The sequence below is a fragment of the Empidonax traillii genome, unplaced genomic scaffold (assembly GCF_003031625.1).
Source record: "Empidonax traillii isolate 1590-97213 ecotype Southwest subspecies unplaced genomic scaffold, ASM303162v1 scaffold9:size3134949, whole genome shotgun sequence".
Taxonomy (NCBI): Eukaryota; Metazoa; Chordata; class Aves; order Passeriformes; family Tyrannidae; genus Empidonax; species Empidonax traillii.
This window is the reverse complement of record NW_020955202.1, coordinates 826,340-845,193: the sequence shown is the minus strand read 5'-3', so window position 1 is coordinate 845,193 and position 18,854 is coordinate 826,340. Positions and strand designations below refer to the sequence as shown.

General features: G+C 40.2%; 1 protein-coding gene across 8 annotated transcripts in view; it reads right to left on the bottom strand.

The window, feature by feature from the left end:
* The window catches only part of SPATA13 (spermatogenesis associated 13), a 72,204-nt gene that overhangs the window by 10,408 nt on the left and 42,942 nt on the right, over nt 1–18,854 (bottom strand). For 6 of the 8 annotated variants that reach the window (XR_003571258.1, XM_027884142.1, XM_027884121.1 and 3 more), the window contains 7 exons: nt 18,231–18,593; nt 14,875–15,019; nt 6,577–6,713; nt 5,971–6,150; nt 4,727–4,912; nt 2,189–2,368; nt 1,320–1,552 (listed from right to left, as the gene is read on the bottom strand). Coding sequence is in view for 7 of the 8 variants with exons in the window: in XM_027884142.1 (XP_027739943.1) it covers nt 1,320–1,552; nt 2,189–2,368; nt 4,727–4,912; nt 5,971–6,150; nt 6,577–6,713; nt 14,875–15,019; nt 18,231–18,593 (1,424 nt within the window). In the remaining variant the exon portion in view is untranslated. Of the gene's footprint in view, nt 1–1,319; nt 1,553–2,188; nt 2,369–4,726; nt 4,913–5,970; nt 6,151–6,576; nt 6,714–9,114; nt 9,357–14,874; nt 15,020–18,230; nt 18,594–18,854 lie in introns of those variants that run through there. The other 2 variants (XM_027884169.1, XM_027884189.1) reach the window with 2 other exon arrangements.

Below are 18,854 nucleotides of genomic sequence, written 5' to 3'. Positions count from 1 at the left end.
TACGGAAACTCTATTCTGCCACATTGTGTACAAAAAGTGAGATTAACAATAATAGGACCCTATAAAATCAGGGAAGTGTCCCACAAGGTAACCACATGATATCCATACTGCTACTCTTGCCCTTCCTAATCTCGGTTCCTTCTTTCTCTACTGGTATGTTATTCCACGCTTGTTTCATAACCTGTGGCCTTCACAGCAGGCTGTGCACACCAAAACTTCAAACTTTTTATGAAAATAAAATGCTACCAAAATGATCCAGATGAGGTGGAGCTTTACCAAAGCTCCATGTGGGTTTGTGAGTAACTCTGTACAGTGGGCACCTGTCTGTGCTTGTAGGTATCTCTGGATGCTGTGCCACAGAAAAGGAAAACAGGTATTTTGGGTCAAAGGTGGCAAGACCTTGCTGTCATTTTATCTACAGGTTTAATAGCTCACAGAACAAACTTTCTAAAATTAGTAGCAGTGAAAGAGAAACTCATGTTAGTAATCATTATTGCAGCACTTCTCAGGTAGCCACAGAACTGAATGGAGGCATTTCACACCTGAATGTCAGTACTTCACAGACCTTATATTTTGCCCCTGGCAAAAATCCAGTGGTCTCAAAGGGCAGTTTTCTCAAGGTTAAAAAAATACGGACTCTGGCCAAGGAAGCATTGCCTCAGGCTGCATTTGGACTTTGAGCACAGGGGTCACAATGGAACATTTTTCTTGCACTTATTCAAGTTAAAAAGATAGACGCTTAAAGATAAAATCGTAATTTAGTCAAAGATTTAATCAGCTCAGGGGTATACCAGAAAGGGCAATAACCTGCAACTGAAATTCTCATTTATCCCAGATGAAAATCTAGTATCTGGACTATATTACAAACAAACGCAATGTTTATTACTATTAAGTTTCCGAAAAACATTACCTCCAAACATGCTCAGAGTGCATCTTTTTTTTTAAGACTCTCTTTAGCTTTTTTGTACATACACAATTTTTATGCACCTTCCCCCTTTCTTCTCTGGTTTTCCTTCTCCTTCACTTCCTTGACACACTGCCCTTCTTTTCGCTCTGAATTACACATCCCTCCCTACATCCTATTTCAGCATCAACTTCTTTTCCTTTGCCTTCTTTGATTTACTCCTCATTCTGTCTTGCATCCTCCCAGTCCACTGTACTGCATTTTTAGATACTGTTTTTGTTAATATTTGTGATGGTTCCAAGGTGCCCTGTCTAAAGCGGCCCATAAGCCACTCAAAAGCCTCAGTGCTGTGTTATCCAGAAAACTTAAGTAGGTGTTACTACTATTACAGAATTTGTTCTTCTCATTTTCTCACCTGTGTTCCTGAGTGGTGTATTTGAGCAACTCTGCAAGCTGTAGAGGGTATTTGCAGATCTTCTGAACAGGCGTGAGAAGAAAACCGTCAATAGCAATGTCAATCATCTGCTGAAGCAAGCGACAGGCCTCGAAGAAGTGGCGGTATTTGCCCTGTTTCATTAGTTTGGAAAGTTCAATGCAGGCACTGGGATGATTGTTACAATACTCTGAATAAATAGCAAAGCCTTCTTGCTATAAAAAAAAAAAAAAAAAAAAGTTACAGCTTTACTGAAGTGTTTGTCTATAAAGAAGAAAGGTTGTTTTTGTAACATCTATTATATATAACCAGATTAATTAATCCATTTTCTATATTTTTCCAGGCTGATGAGCCATGAAACTATGCAGAAATCTACTTTGTAACTGTCAAAACTCTGCACCTTCTTTGTCAGAACACAGAAATAAAGATCACTGCTCAGTCAGGATAATCAAATCTGCTTTAACAAGTACTTTTCCCTGGGAAAGACAGTTATATGCTTAGCAAGTGTCTATCAAGAACTCACAGCCTCTTTCCCCACCACCTTCCTTCCTAAATTTCTTTATGAAGTTTTTGCATGCCAAATGTGAGATCACTGCAAATAGTCCAGCTCAACTGTGATCGTTACAGTTTTGAAAAGGAAATTTAAAATTGTTTACAAAGCTACATGATTGCTGAAGATGAGGATAAATCTAAAACATATAAATAGTTAGTTAATTGCAAATTACTTTAAATTCTAAAATACTGCTAGATTAGTATTTGAGAAGCATTTGTTACTAAAATCTCCTCCTAACATGGTATTTTATTATCATATTTTATTAATTTCATAAATTAAATCAACTTTTGCAACCTACATGTTGAAGAAAACATGACCCTATTTCACTTAGATGAGGTTCTTCTTTATTGTACTGTTTCTCAAGATCTTTCAGAAACTTCCTTTGGAACTTGTAAATATCTTCAATATTTCCAAAAATGGTGCTTAACTGAGCTGTGGTGAACATTCCTGTATGTTTACGGCACTGCCGAATATAACCCTGGAAATGAAATAAAAAATACTCCTTAGTTTGAAGACGTCAAACAGGTTCTGCCCTGAACTAGCCCATCTGAGCTGGCCAAAGCCCCGTGACCTACAGGCAGGTGAGTGGTTTCCCAGCCATATGCACACAGGTGTGTAAATTCAGATTTGCATCTGAAATGTTTACACACTGATTATTGCAGCCCAAATCCTGTCTCAGGAGACCATAAATCAATCCAGGAACCAGAAACCTCCAGAGTGTGTAAAGCCCATTCGCACCTCCTTGTACGAGGTCAGCCCAATGTAAGGTCCCAAGGGTGCTGCTACTTTCACTTTTTTCACAGCAATTTCTCTGTGTCATAACAATTCTTCCTTATTCAGATTAGAACAAACCCTGAAACAATTAATATAAAGACAAGGTCTACCAGAGCTAAAGTACTGGTATGCAGAGCTGGCACATCTTCATGTACCTGTTCCACAAAGCTGAGTGTGGCAAGCAGGATACAATGCAGGGACTGGATATTCAGGAATAGCTGCTGTGCTCATACTCTCTTATCTGCTACAGTGCCAGGATTAAGAGGAGTGCGAAGGTTAACTGGTATGATAGGGGTTATCTGCCAGGCTCCTCCACTTGTCTGCTGTCAGTCTGGTCTCCTCCAAATTGCTCTGGAAGCAGACAGCTGAAATAGCCTTGCAGTTGCTCTGGTGACGTTTACCAGGAAGCAATACTGTATACTGCTGGCACTGTTATGAATATTCCTGTCTCCTCCACAGCCATCTGCTTTGAGAGCTGTGCAGTGGCTGCACTGCTAACCAGCTGCCACATTTCCTACTGCACCAACAAGGAAAACTAATTCCTGTGCAGCTCTTGAATACAGACTGCAGATACTTGAATGTAAAATGTGTTTTCAGGGTCTACTCCAGCTTCATGATCCTGACTGCACCAGCTCTAGCAATTCACTCTATTGTTGAGTGTGCACAAATGGATTCTGGCTTAGTCTTACTTGAGTATAATTTCAGTTTCATGTCCTGCTTGCAGATTCACTTTGAGGACAGCAGACCATCTCTACCCCAAATGTTGAATATGGTGCATCACTTCTCTACTTGGAAAGTGTGTGTTTGCTCTCTAAGCGCTAAACTCAGAGACATGTCAGATTTTTAAAAAGAGGTATAGAATGTATGTATTAGAGAAAATTAATTAATTAATATCAGTGTAAGATATTATGACTGTGAAAGTAGTTCTAGAACTCAGCTAACCAAGGCAGCAACATAGCTGAGCATAAAAGTTCCTCCCTGATCTTTTATGCACACAATCAAGCTTACTAGCTTAAGTAAATAATGAATATAAATGACAAAATTTACTTTTTTTTTAAAATCAGCCAATTATTAACCAATTTTTGCTTTTCCCCTTTTTTTTCCTTCAAGATGCATAAAAAAGGCCTGATCTAAAAATTAAAAAACAAAAAACAAACAAAAAACCACACCACCAAACCAAACAAACAAAAAACCCCAACCAACAACAAAAAAAAACACCAACCCCCCAAAACAACAACAAACAAACAAACAAAACAAACAAACAAAAACCCCACTGCTGTCTTGTCTACTTTGTTGTGCATGATATAATCTAATGATAAGTGGTAAAGGATGGAGGCATGACAAATACAAGGACAGACTTAGCAAACTTAGGGTACAAAGAATATTTTGGTAAGTTGCTTAGCACCATTCCAGATGCTAACCACAAATACAAGTCAAATACAGGTCAAATGCATCACAGTCCACGTCATAAGAGGCAAACTTCTGTGTAGAGTATTAAAAAGCTTCCTGTCCAAGTGTGGGCCTCCAACAAAATTTGAACAAAGAAGCAGAAAACCCCTCACATTTTATGGTTCAAACAAGCAAGGTAGATCTAAAACACCTTTAGATTTCTTCATAGTTTCTAAGCATCCAGCAAAAGTCCCTTTGTTTAAGAAAACCACAAAAAAAGAACCCCACACCCAGCAAATACTCTTTTCAAGTCAATTTCAAAAAGTTTTGTCCCTGAACTGTAATATTACAGTTCCTCAAAGTTTTCTATATAAACCATGTGGTAAAAAATTCTAAATAAACTGGACTTCCTTCTCTCATTATTATAGAAATAGTGGTCAGCTAAGTGAAGCACTTTTTCCCTATCAGAAACAGAATTCTTTTTTAAAAAAAGGAAGCGATACCTCATGGCAGTCGGCAGAGAGGAAAGCTGTAAATGGACACAAGAAGGGTCTGACTGACAGCCTCAGAAGCTCAACTGAGAATATTTTAATATGAGAAACCACTCTGATTCTCATCTTATATGTTTTGTTCATATTAGGTCAGCAGAATGTCCTCAGGTTAAAGCATGTACCTCACAGATGTCCTTGAGATGCTTGATATAGACTTGTTCTGTGTTCATAATTTCCTGTATAACATTGGTTCTCATCTGATCCTTGTTTTCAGCTATTTTCTGGCGATGCTTGCTAGTGTCTGCATCTTGTTCTTCATCCTGGATACTATTACAATTTTCTGGCACTTCTTCCTGATTAACTCGCAGCTGCAGCCAGAACAAACAAAGGAATTAGAATGAAGCAGAAACTTTTACAAAATGTGGTAAAACTGTTACTAATTTCTTACAATTAAGAGGAGACTGGCTACAGAAATGTTCCCAATCTTACCTTAAAGAGGGGGTTCCATAATAGGAATTGTCCCATTGTGCCCACTGCATATTCAAATACAACGCTGAGATTTCTGTCTGGTTCAATACATGGCTTTCTACTCATAGATTCTGACAGATACCATGTTGTGTTGCCCATGTACTTTTCAGGCTTAAGGCTATTTCTGACCCTTACTAACAGTTTATGTGTTATTGTGGCCAAGCTAGCATGTGGGTAAAATTACAAAAGTAAGACAACTGAACCACTTTCAAATAGTTTCCCTCTGTGCCAGTTCCCCATCTGTACGATGTGCATAACAGCACACCTGTTTTTGACTTTGCCCATGTTGGCTGGAGATCTAGGAAGGGCAAAGTCAGGAACCACCTCTAGCACTTTGTGTAGTATTTCATGCAGTGTGGCCCAGGCTTCACCACAGGCTCTCAAAAAGTATTTCAAGTTACTTTCTAAAACATACTTCAATTTTATACCCTCTGAGAGTTATACTGTCGTTAATCTGCGTGAGTGCTGACTGGGGAGTTCAGACTGTGAACCAGATTTCTACATAATGTTGTGATAATTTAAATTAAGTCCTATTTTCAAAAAAATCCCTGCAGCATAGCTTTCACCACACCCTCATGAAAACTGTTGTGTCCTCTCTGTATAGTAATAGCCCCTGGTTGAGCTTTCTGCTCCTGTAATCTCTGCTTGAGAAATTCCTTTGGTTACAAAGGACCACACAAAGGAAGAAGACAGAGTAGAAAGTGTCAGAGGAGCTAAGGGATCTTGGGGTGTCATTCTCTACTGGTTTTTCCCTTGTGAACTCCTTAGGAGTTACACCACTGACATTCAGCTACAAACATGCTGACCATCAGGGCCCTTCCCTGAAATGTAATGCCATGACAACTGCCACACTCTGACAGGAATCTCGCAATGGTGCAAAAGCAAGAGAGTTACCCACCCTGACAAAGCTAGCTGGAAACCAGGCTTCCTTGTCCTCATTTCTTCCCCACCACCAATCTTTGTTGGAAGCTTCTAGAACTCTAATGACATCTCCAGCTTTGAAGCCCAGCTCTTGATCATCCATAGTGACATGGTCCCAGAGAGCCTCTGCACAGACAACAGTGCCATCGCTTATCAGCTAAGATAGAAAGAAAATGAGATTGTGAAGGACAAAAGATAAACTATAAACACTTTATAGATTACAACAATATAAAATACCTCACTAGAGTGCCTACGATTACTCCCATTACAGGATAAAATTAAAATTCCAGATTTTCAGAAATCTGTGCACGTATTTATTAGTAAGAACAATTAGAATCCTGATCCAGAGCAGTTACATAGGCTAATGAGTTACAGTCCTGGTGAAGTTCAAGTCACTGTGCTCTTCCCTTGGCATCTGCTCATGGGTCCTGCCAGAGACAGGTCACCATGGCTGCTGGATATTTTGCCATGCTCAGAGCTGTGGAAAACATCCCACTGCACCCCCCAGCCCTGTCCCTGCCCCACCCCTGCCCCATCGCTTCAGCACTGCAAAGTCCCGGACATTACCTCATTAATTGCTTACCTCATTAATTGCTAGCTGCTCGCCTCCGGGCTGCAGGTACCTGGGAGCAGCTTGGCAGAGCTCCTCGTAGCTGTAATCTTCCTCACTGCCATTGTCATCCACTAAGGCTGAAGATTCAGTCCCACCATCTGCAGCAACTAAAACAAAGGTGCAACAGCTGTTAGCTTCATCATTTTTATGCTTCCAAGAAAAACAACAATGCAAGAGGAGTTGCTGAGAAATTGCCTTTGTTGTCATGAATATAACAACAGCAGAAGAGGAGGGCAGCAGAGCTCTCAGGACAACCACTTTTTCATCATTAAATACTTTTTACTCTTTTTCAGAATTTTCTCACTTAGCAAGTAATAAAACTGAGAAATTTTTGTATACGAAAAATAGAACTACAACCATTCTTCATTTATTTTTTACCCAGAGGAAACCTCAAATGATCTGTATCAGAAGGGAGGCCCCAGTGCAGTTTTCCATGTGGCAGGTGAGAGAGCCCCAGCAGCCCCCAGCAGTCAGAAGGGACACTGTCATGCCCAGGCTGAGTGCTCTCACACCATCACATCCCCTGCAGGGACATAAGGACCCAACACCTCTGTGCCCACACACCATACACAGCCCCTCCTCTGTGCCAGCTGCTGCCACCTCTCCCAAGCATTGGGGAGGCTCTGGCAGCACCAAGACCTGAGGAGACAGGGAGTCCGAACTGAGCACGGTATAACTGCCCAAAAGAAAACTTGCTCTAATTGCCTCAAATCACAAAAAAATTCTTGGTTTGACAATTGCAGATTTTCTAACCAAAGAGGCAGCTTTGTATATAAATAGAGACCAGGACTAAGATGGGCTTCATCTTATTACACAACCACATAAACCAAGAGAAATACCATTTAAGTGACTGTCACTATACACATATTACAGCACAAAACTGTAAAACCCACTTGGGGTACACCACTGGGTGGCAGATCCTTTCAGCAATCATCTCTGTACTGGCAGATGAAGGGGACTGGGGTCTGATCTCAGGAACAAGTCACACTGACTGACTGACGCCCGTCCTGCTCAGTGCTGGACCCTGTCCATGTGGGTTTCCCTTTGAAAGATGGCTATCATGTTCAAACCCATTGGGATGAGTTGGCAATCAAGAAGCACTCATGACCAGTGGCCCAGTGCCTGAGTGCACTCTCTGGTCCTTGTTTATTTATCTCTAAAGATTTATTCCTATGGCAGGCCCAAGCTGTGAATAACTAGAGTATGAAGATCATACAGTGCTCAAAAATGCATTAAAAATAAAAAGTAAAAAATCAAGTAAAATTCAGAATGGGCTTCTAGCACTGAATTCAATTGCTAAAGGTTAGTCTGTCTCAGGTAAGTTGCTGCACAGCCTGCAGAACATCTCTTACTCCTGATCTTTAAGCAGAATTATTGAAACTGCCAATTCCACCAAGCAGCAAGGCCAAGCAGCAGGGCCCTGACACTGCTTCTTCTCTACCCTGCTTCAAACCTGGGTACTGCCTGCCTGCTGAGCTCTGGGCTCCAGAAGGGTGAGAGTTGCAAAGAGATGACTCCTGGCTTTACTCCACACACCTAGTAGCAATAGGCACACTGCTGCCAGCTCTATTTACATGACAGCGAGAAATACTACAACCCCCTCCTTATGGGCACTCATACCATCACTAGCATCTTTGGTCATCTGAGTATTAAATTGCAGTAGAAATCAAAGCAGATTACCACACAGATTTACCAAAAAACTTGACAGATTTTTCTTTCCATTAAAAGTGGAAAAATATGGCATAGTCTTGATATAAACAGAACATGGCTATCTGACCATTCTGTTCTGCTCCCCAGAATTTTAAATGTACATTCACCTTAATGGTATAATCTGCCTAAAATGGGAGAATGCAGAATTCCTGATTTAAAAAAAAAACAATTTTTTTCCACGACAGATTCATAAATCACTGATAAACTTTTAAAATACATCTTGCAAAACTTACTGAAACTGCTTTGTTAAAAAAAATCTGAAAACAAATTAAATTAATATGTATCTTATAAAGCAGCACCAAAAAAATTAATCCTAGCGATCCTTTATACATCTCCACTGTATTATCAGTACTGCCTGTTGGTTTGTTCCAGTAACAGCGGCGCATCAAAATAACCTATTTCATTTGGCTCCAGATGAAAAATTATTACAATTACAGGATTGATAACTGTTCGTTATTTAGTATCAAATCAACAAGCTTACATTGACTTTGTAGTTAGACTCAAATGAAATCAGCTGCTTGCATTCTGCATCTATTCCTCTATTGTTTACAGACAGAAATATCAGAGGGAGGGGTCTGCTTTCCCAGTTGCACCAACGGGATGCAAAAAACTTAAAGACAGCCTGGGACTGATTCAGATCTCCTAGCACCTTTGTCAGCAGTGTAAGGCTGCAGGTTCCCATGAATGACACTGAGTAAGTGTGACCAGAATCAAGCCCCCTGACTACCACTGTTTATCAGTTCAATCTAAAAACTCTGTAAAAAATAGAAAGAGAGAGCGTGTTCTACTCACACGTACCCATCTGAAGGCTCTCCAGACTCCAAAATCGTGCCATTGCCCCCCTGGCTACCATGCTGCCGTCAGACTGGATCCCAGGGCAAAGATTTGACCTCTAACATGTGATGCTCAGTCCTAAAGGGCTGGTGGAGGGCTCTGAGCTACATACAGCTCAGAGAAACAGCCTGTTCACTGCCTTCAGCTCCTGGCAGTGCCTCCAGAGTCTGACTGGGAACTGCCAGCAGCGCACTCAGCCGCTCAGCCTGGCTCCCGGCTCCCAGATCTCTGACATCATGGGGTGCCCTTAGGGAGGAAGTTCCAGAAAAGAAACAAAACCTGGCTGCCTGTCCCTGGCCACACTGTGCCTGCAGCCGCCCAGACCGCTCCCACAGTGCCTGAAAATGGTGAGCACAGCAAAGCAAGGAGTGTATTTGTTTTTCATTAAAGTAGCTAAATGCGATTTCAATCTATATTCAAATGACTGCAATCCAAAGGGAGAGAGATCTGGGTGGGAGCTGGAAGTTCCCTGTATTACAACACTGTTTGGAGTATCGGTCTATCGTTGTCATAATATACCAGTTAAAATTCCAGTAGAAGTAAACAATTAAGGTATTTTTTGCACAGCTATTAAAACTTCTCTTGCTTCACAGGCACAAGCAGCCCAAGTGTAAAGGCTGCAGCAGACTGCTCTCAGGAAAAACAGGGGAGGCCAGAGACATTTCCTCACTGAAACTACAAACTTAATTCAACTGGTTCATAAAATAGGGAATAAAACAGGAAAGCACTCAAACCATTCAGCTTTCCCTGGGTCTGACCCAGCCAGAGCACAACCTCATTCATTCACCACAGGCCAGCATTCCCCACCTTTACATTTGTATCCTCCTGCAGTGAAGCTGGATCAGTCCGTGTGCACTGGAAGCAAAAGCAGGAGCTGCTGCCATCAGCAGAGTGCAAAGCCTGCTGCAACCTGTGCTTGTACAAAGCACTGTGCTTGCAGTTTGGAAAGCTCCATAATCCTTATGGCTTCTTCTTTACCTGCAAACTGTTGCTCAGCTGAGCCTGTCCTGCGACTGGGGACTGTCTGCTCCGGGGATATGTTCACAAAACCCCAGAGACATTTCTGCATACAGCGACTTCTCAACACCCACTGAAATCACATGTTTTCCCCCAGCACTGCCTCAGACAGAGGAGGAAAGGCCAAACATTGTCCTGCAATATTAATGCCATCTTCCTGCAAAAACCCTATCTGTGCTACACTGCATGGGAGACTAACAGGAATTCTCTTCTGAATCTCCCAAACTTCCGTATTATTTCTTTCTGCAAGGACTCTTGCTGGATAGCACAGTAAAAATAAGCTACTGGATATTATAAAATATTCATACACAGCCCTGTGCATTTTTCTTGGCACAAACCACTAAAACAAAGCAACCCAGCAAACAGAAGTGACACCGAAGTGCTGATGATCCTGGGACCTGCAAGTGAAGGCTTCGTGCTTTCAATCAGCCAGAGCACAAGCTCTCTGCCGTGTCAAACCCCTATCCACCAGGGAAAAACAGTTGAGCTGCCACAGGAAAAACAGATCAAACCCCACACATGTAGAAAATACATTAAAAACAACCTCTGAAAAGCGGTCTTTTGGCTTGATTTTTGCAGAACGTTTTTGTCCAAAGACTAACCTAATGCCTATGTGGGATGCTGCTAGGATGGATGATGCTAGATGGTCTGCTCCCCCTCCATTGCACAGACACATCTAGGTACTGTGCAGACGCAAACTGAATAACCATAAAAGTACTTATCTGGGGTAAGGTGTTGGCAGGTTTGTCTAGTCCACAGTGGCCTCATCCAAATGCACACTGAGCTGGCTTATCCACTGCACAGGGCACTCTGAAAAGGCTCTGGGTAGCACATACTAAAATACTAAATGTAAAAGCTAGTTTACCTGCCTCAAAAAAATCCAATTCTAGATACCCTCTAGTATTACAGAATCCACCACCCTGGGGCAGACCACTGGTCACCCCCAACCACTGCTCCGACAGCAGCCAGTAGCAGATGTCCAGGGAAGAACATAAAAAATAGATGAGGCACGCAATGGCATTTTTCTGATGTACTTTTCTAAATTCCACTTCTCTGCAGATCAGTCATATCCCTCCTGGGGCAGAAATGGTACCTTTGTGTCTAATGTACTGAATATTGCAAACCACTTTCTGCATTTTTGCAAACTGTTGGGATGTGAAATATCATCTGTAGCAATGACTTTCGTAGTTTAATTTTAGAGAGTATGAAAACTATCTTTTATTTTGAACTTACTCTCTGGTGATTTCATTTGGTGCCCTTTAGTTCTTACATTATTGGAAACAATAACTATTATCTGTTCATTTTTTCTATGCAAAACAAAATTTTATTGTCCTGTTGCCTTTTTTTTCGTGTTGCAGAGCCCTAGCTGCATTAATCACTCCTCCCAGAGACACTGGGTCAGTTTTCTTGTCCTTTTGCCTTTCTCTGTATCACTGCCTGTAAAAATATGCCTTTTGGGATGGAAAGGAACAGGGAGATGGCCCCCACACACGCACACCAGTAGCACAATTGGGCTTTCTGTTTTGTTCTCTATTTCCTTCCTACAAAATCCTGCCCTTTTATTTACTGTTTTGACTGTTACTGTGCACTGCACTAACACTTTAAATGTCTGTTAGGATTGCAAGATCTTTTCCTGAATGGCAGTATCCAAACCAGAGTCCATTCTTCTGTAAGCACACTAGGCTCTGGTTCCTCCTCTGTGTGCACTACCTTGTCTTTATCAACACTGCCACCAGTACAGTGCCTTGTGTCTTGCTTTTACTACTGTGAATAATTTAGCACACAACCAAGAATTACCATTTCACTTTATACTACCCTTCTCACATTATTTGTGAAGACACTGAACATCTGACTCCACTCACGAGCTCTTCTCTTAAGAAAACTGACCATTCTCCTGAGTTGTTCCTGAGCTATGCTCCATAACAGGCTGAAACATATTCCAACTTTGATTGAACTGGGGCAAATTTGACTTTTATTTAACACTGCAGACAAACATCCACAACAGGATACTACTTGAAGTAAAGACATGTAAATTTATTTATCTAAATGCTAGCATCCATGTTCAAATGAACCATCTAAATCAGCAGGTACTGGTAACAACTAAAAGAGCTGAGAGCAATCCACCTCACCCAAAGGCAATTCTACTCTAACCTTAATTGACTGCAATGACAAGGGCCTCAGATCAGTCATTTAAACATAGCTACTTAGCACCATTTTAAGTATTCTGGATACCCTGCTGGCCTCCAGCTGCCACTGGAGAAAGAAATAGGTCTCCCGTAGGTCCTCTGTCATATCTGCCAGCTGCAGGCAGATGCTCAGGTACCCCACACAGCACTGGACCCTGGGAATCAAGCATTAGTCCCCTACTGCTTGTAACAGGTGTACTAAATTTTAAGCCTTATGTAGGTACCTGCACTTAGACTAAATTTAGGTGACTTAAACTTGAGCTGAATTGCACTCTACTTACTCAGAGTTGAGCCTAGCTAAAGGAGTTTACCAATCAATTTAGCAAAATTCAAGTCGCACACAAAAACATGCAAAAAAGATGGGGTTTTAAGATGCTTATAAAAATTGCTCCACTGTGAAAATTGGGCAACCTCTTTAATATAATTTAAAACTTGTAACCCCTTAAGAGTAAGAATAACAATATAAGTCTCAAGTGAATTTTCCCTTATGTGTTGTCTGATTATTATTGTTTCCTACAGATGATATTTCGCTGTCTTCTAACTGCTGTTTTTCTAAAAATTTACTTCTATATCCTATTGTTCTAAAAAGAAGACATACAACGTATTAGGCTTTAGCTAGTAACTAAAGTAAGATACCACTGGTTTTTCAGTGCTTGGGTTTAGAATTACTTTCTATAATAAAGGGCTTTTGTACTATCAAATTTCACTGTGCATGAGCAAACAAAAAACTCTCACATGTTCAAAGACAAGGAAATGCCTTGTGATTTAAGAGAAAAAAGGAAAGAGATCAGAATGTATGACAGTAGTCACTTTACTATTTTCTGCTGGAGCTACTTAACAGATCTTTGCAACTGCTTTCGAACTGTGAAGTCCATGATATTCCCTACTTGCTTTCAGTTTTGCCTTCAGAAGCTTTTCCTGCTCCACTTCTATGTTTGTAAGGACTAATAAAAGTCATATCCAACATAATCAATATTGCTTTGGCTTCATTGTCTTGAAAAGTGGCAGAACTCTTGGTTTGTGTATCTGTTATCCTGATGCTTATGTTTAGGAGATCAGTTAATCAGAAGCCAAATACTTGGAAAAATATTGCTTTTAAGCAGTTGTCTAGATAACTAATATTACTTCATGAGGTTTCCAAACATGAAGCAGAAAGGATAACTAAAAATAGAAAAATAAATCCTACTCTGTGATCCTCTTTTTTCCCCAAACTAGCTTATGGCTACACTTGTATTCTGTGAATGATCCTTCTGGAATCATGGACTGAGATACCACATAATCTCAGCAAGGGCTGCAGCATTAGATGTCTAGTTTACCTCAATGTCTGATCTGGATCATTAGGTATACTAAGATGCATAAAGCAAGAACACAATCCAGACATGGATTTTAAAGTAGTTCCCAATATTTTACTACAATATAAATGAAAAGTTAAATACTGATACAGTATATGTAAAGTATCTCATTGCTGTAGTTCGAAATTCTCGAGTCTGTTTCTGAAGAAAACTGTCACGTTCCATTCAAGACCGGAAAATGCAGTTTTAGCATGTTCTTACATAATTTTTTTTGAGGTATTTTTTTGAGCAGGATTTGGACATCATTGCACATTAACTTATCTTAGAACCATAGAAGCCACCTACTGACTTGCAAACGTATTTGTAATTTTAATAAAGAAGAACTGAAAATGCTGTTTGTTAAGTTTCCTACTTCAACCACGGCAAGGCCTGATCCAAAATATTTAGGGTGAAGGTTCACAGCAGTGTTTTGCTCATTATTAACAGTGAAGGATGTAAAGTGAAAATTTTGCTTTTATTTCTAACCCTTGCCAGTGAAACATGAATAACTGTTCAGATTATGCTCACAGTGGTCTGAAAGAATACAAGTGGTATTAACCCCAGGTCTTCTGGTCCCACCTGCAAAGAAATGTTCCACTAATACTAGACAGGACTTTCTATTAACTCGAGATGGCATTGCATGCTAAGAGTAAACAATTACAGTAGAAATACAGAGGCCACAGAGTCTGATAAAGGGCAATGCTTCCAAAAGGAAATGTTTAGTCCTTCATGTACCAGAGCCCTGGTTGGGCTACTCACCTGGTTGGGCTACTTATTTATTGCTTGCCTATCTCTAAGCAGTTAAGCTGAGTGCATGGCAATTAGTAAATTAAAAATACATGTGCAGTGTGGCTAGGATTCAGGTATAAACTCAAAGCATATTAGACTTCACTTCCTTCACTATCTATTATCTTCAGGTAAGGATACAAATAGAGAGTGGAAAATACAGGAGTGTAAGTGGTACAGAACAATAAATCATACCACTGTCAAATGGCAGGTGTGACAAACAAGTTTTACATAAGCACAACAGCTACTAATAAGAAACTTGCAAAACAAAGTAACTTAGCTAGGTACTACTTTGTTACTGAGTTGGTTTGCATCCTTTTGTGTTCCATACCATATTCTAATTCCTGAGCAGCCTGGAGTATGACTTTGAGATCTACAAAGTCAAAAATACTTGCTCATCTTACCATTAGATGTTCTCATCTGCCGCCTCCGTCCAACCCGGTCCAGGCCAATCGGGGTACTTTGTGAAAAGGTGAGTGGCCGAAACCTGGCTGAAACAGCTTTGTACGGGGGCACCTGGTGTGCTGGAACAGGTGGCCGTGTTACAGGCTACAGGGAAAACAGGAGAATCCAGTGTTAGTAAATATACCAGCAAGTCCAACTGAGCAAAACTCAGGTAGCGAGTAAGGTTTCTTCAGATAGACCAGCTAATTAAAATCAGTAGAATCAACTATGTTGAAGTGGCATTGCTTAAACACTGCATACCATATCCACCAGCATCACAGAACATGTTATATTACATTACAGTTCTCTGTTATATTAAAAACTCCTTAGCCTTCTGTTATGATCAGACGTTCTATAATTTTCACTCTTTTTTGAAGACAGGTGATGGAGCACCTCTCCTATGAAAACAGGTTGAGAGAGCTGGGGTTGTTCAGCCTGGAGAAGAGAAGATTCCAGGCAGACCTCATTGTAGCCTTTCAGTACCTAAAGGAGCTACGAGAAAATTGGAGAGGGACTTTTTATTAGGGCACATAGTGATAGGACAAGGGGGAATAGCTTTATACTGAAGGAAGATCAATTTAGATTAGATATAACAAAAAAGCTTTTTATGATGAGGGTGGTAAAACATTGGAACAGATTTCCCACAGAGATGGGAGATGCCCCATCCCTGGAAACATTCAAATCAGGCAACAAATGGAGTTCTGACTAAAGTGATCTAGTCGAAGATGTCCCTGCTCACTGCAGGAGGTTTGGTCTAGATGACCTTTAAAGGTCCTTTCCAACCCAGATCATTCCATGATTCTGTGATGACTTCAAGCCCAAAAGCTCTGGGTTCTAACTGCTTTGAGAAGAGCTTGTGCAATGCCAGCTGGCATTGCAAACACACATCTCATGGCAAAGCCAAGGAGAAAGACTGATCATGCTATAGCTGGAAGTTGTGTTCATTTCCTGGGACATTTGCTTTCTTCAAATTAAGGTACTCCTTTTAAGTAAAAGAAACATATTGTACAAGACAATAATAATTGTCTCCATGTTCCTCTGCTTTGAGTTCCCAGGAGTCTCATTAAAAAGAGGCAATACTAGGTGTACTGTTACTTTATCTCAAAGCCATTTTCTTTAGATAAATCATTAATTTGCCTAATTATCATTAGAGAATCTAAATCCTTGTTTTATTTGCAAATTGAGACTGATTTTATGTGGGTTTTCAAAGCTTTTTAGAAAAGAAATCACCAGAGTGAAGAGCAGTCTTTGAAAATCCCATATAAAATATTTCTAGCATGTGTATTCCTGCTTCATTAGTCTTTTTTTACATTCCAGCTACAAATTTACTTTCTAACATGACTGTTAAAAACCTCAATGTGTGTTGAATGTAATTTAACTACAATCTCATCTTTTAACCTCTTTTCCTAAGTGCTTTAGCAGTATACCAGGATCCTACACCATAGACAGTAAGTCCAATATGTTGCGTCAAACATCTAGTAGAAGTTATGGCAGTTATTATATGGAAATAACTGGCTGATTAAGCAAAAAAGCTGGTTATTTCTGGGCAACTAAAATTTTATTGTAAGGCCTCAGTCCAAATCTCTTCCCCAGACAGACAAGGATGTGCTGTTACTCAACCGAGGTCCTAGAAAGGCCATCGTTTGGCTCAATAATGTGCCCTTGCTGGGAATGCTCCAAAATTTTGGTCTTGACCACAGATCCAGCAATGTGCTCATCTAACCCCAGTCAAGCCCTGTGGCAGCATCAGAGCATGGAAAACAGTCAACTCAAATAGCTGCCTTGATGCATGTTCCATCGTTATTAAACTGATGTGAACAAGGTTTGAAATGAGATCAATTTGCTTTCAGCAGTAAATGAAAGGCCTGGAGAGTTTTAATTCACTTCCACAAGCAAGGATTATTTGAGTTGCCAGTACTTACTATCCCTTGAAATACATCTATTATTCTTGAGTAAGATGGCCTAGAATTTATAACAACATTTTTTCTCTTTTTCTTTCCTCCAAGTTAAGCAATAAAAATAATTTTAAAATATCCCAATGATACAGGGTTTGAAACTAAAGCCTTTGCCTAGGTAAAAACTTCATTGGTTTCGCTTGAGGTTTTGATCAAGATGCATTTTTTCATTGGGGAATTGTAAAGAAAAGAATGTGTAATATATAATAACAAAGTTCATATTGCAAATTGCTTTTCACAGGAGACTGAAAATCCTGTCACTGTTTCAGCACTTTAGTACCACTAGACTTCCCAGCAGGAGACCAAGTGGCATAAGAAAGATTAAGAGGACTCAAATTCCACTAATAACTACCACAACCACATTTTTTGAGGACGTAAATATTACGCCTTTTTTTCTGTTGCTTTATCAGCTTCACAAACAATTTAGGCAGAAGTCCTCCAGCTTTCCTGGAAAGTGGAAAATACAGTGCAGTCTTACAAAAGCCCATGAGCCTGAAGCTCTGCAACCAAATGCAAGATGGGGCCACCACTACCAACACAACAGTAAGTTCCTCTACACATTGTACCTGCTCAGAACTACCACTAGGGGAAAAGGAGTAATTTTTACCTTTCGGAAGTTTCTAATTTCTCACTTGTTTATTTAAGCTAACAGAGATGGCAAGTAAGTATATAGGTACTACTGAAGTAGTACCTATACAGTACCTACACTGCTTTCTTATAGGCTTTCTTACTGCTTTTTTACCTTTGTTCCATCTAGACTATTTAGTAGTATATAACCACTCATTCATATTGTCAGTCTTCTTAGATTCTTTCTTTCATTAATTTCTAAATTTATTACCAATTTTCTCAAGCAATGTCTTCATTAGTTTTAAGTATCCTTGTCATGCAAATACCACGATTTTGAACACCAATGCTAATGCCACAGGTTTTGAACAGATCTGCTTTTGGATAATTTGAAAGGATCAATAAATAATGTGTTATCATCATATTTGATTGTACTCCTCTGTTCCTCAGGCCCAACACTCTTTAAGGAGACTAAACACACAACTGTATTACACACAAATGAGCCCTTATATACCAATATTAGACATAATGATCATTCCAAGAAAGAAATCAGGTTAATTTACAATACAGAAAAGATTATCCCAAAGTCAGTATCAGGTTTATTCCATGCTGTATTGTTTTTTATCAAGAAGACAAAGTAATTAGTGACCAGGAAAGCAGTACTGTAAGTGCACGATGTCAGCTTGACAAAAGGGAAGGAAGAGAAAGAAGCATCCATTCTATTTTCTAGGCTGAAGACAGAGACAAGGAAGTGAAAGGGTCTTTTGCAGTTTGCAGAGCACATCTGTTTATCTTACTTGTGTCAGCAGACCTTCTCTCTCTCCTACTGGATCGTTTCCATAGAAATTAACCCCACCTATAACGGAGATGGGTCTTCTTTTTCGCCCTCTGTGGTAGCCTACTGTGTTGCTTTGGACCACAGACCCAACGGATGACAGTCCTGGCTGATTTTCTCCATCCATGCAGTCTGTCTTCTGAGACTCCACCGCAACTGCATCTTCTGGTATAGAGAAACTTCTGATCGACATTTGGCCATAGTCTGAGAGAGGTCTGGGCCGAGATCTTTTTCCAGAGCCCCATCTCCTGGGTGTGACCTTTTGTGAGTCTGCCTTGTTTTCATCCTGGGATGTGGACCTCTTCCAGTGGTCATCAGAAACAACCTTTTTAAATGTGAACAAGTCAAATAAGCCACAGAATTTTCTGACGGTTAATAATTTGCGAGTTTGTCATATGGCAGATCAACTTAACACAGCTAAAACAGAAAGAGTTACCATACACACAGCAAGTGCAACTGACAATTCATGAAGAGATAACTTTGCAAGGAAAGACATCATGATGCTTGTGATGAGTAAGGCAAACACCCAACCTGCAGCACCTCTTTGGCACACATGACTACTAACACTAAAACTCACCTATTACCT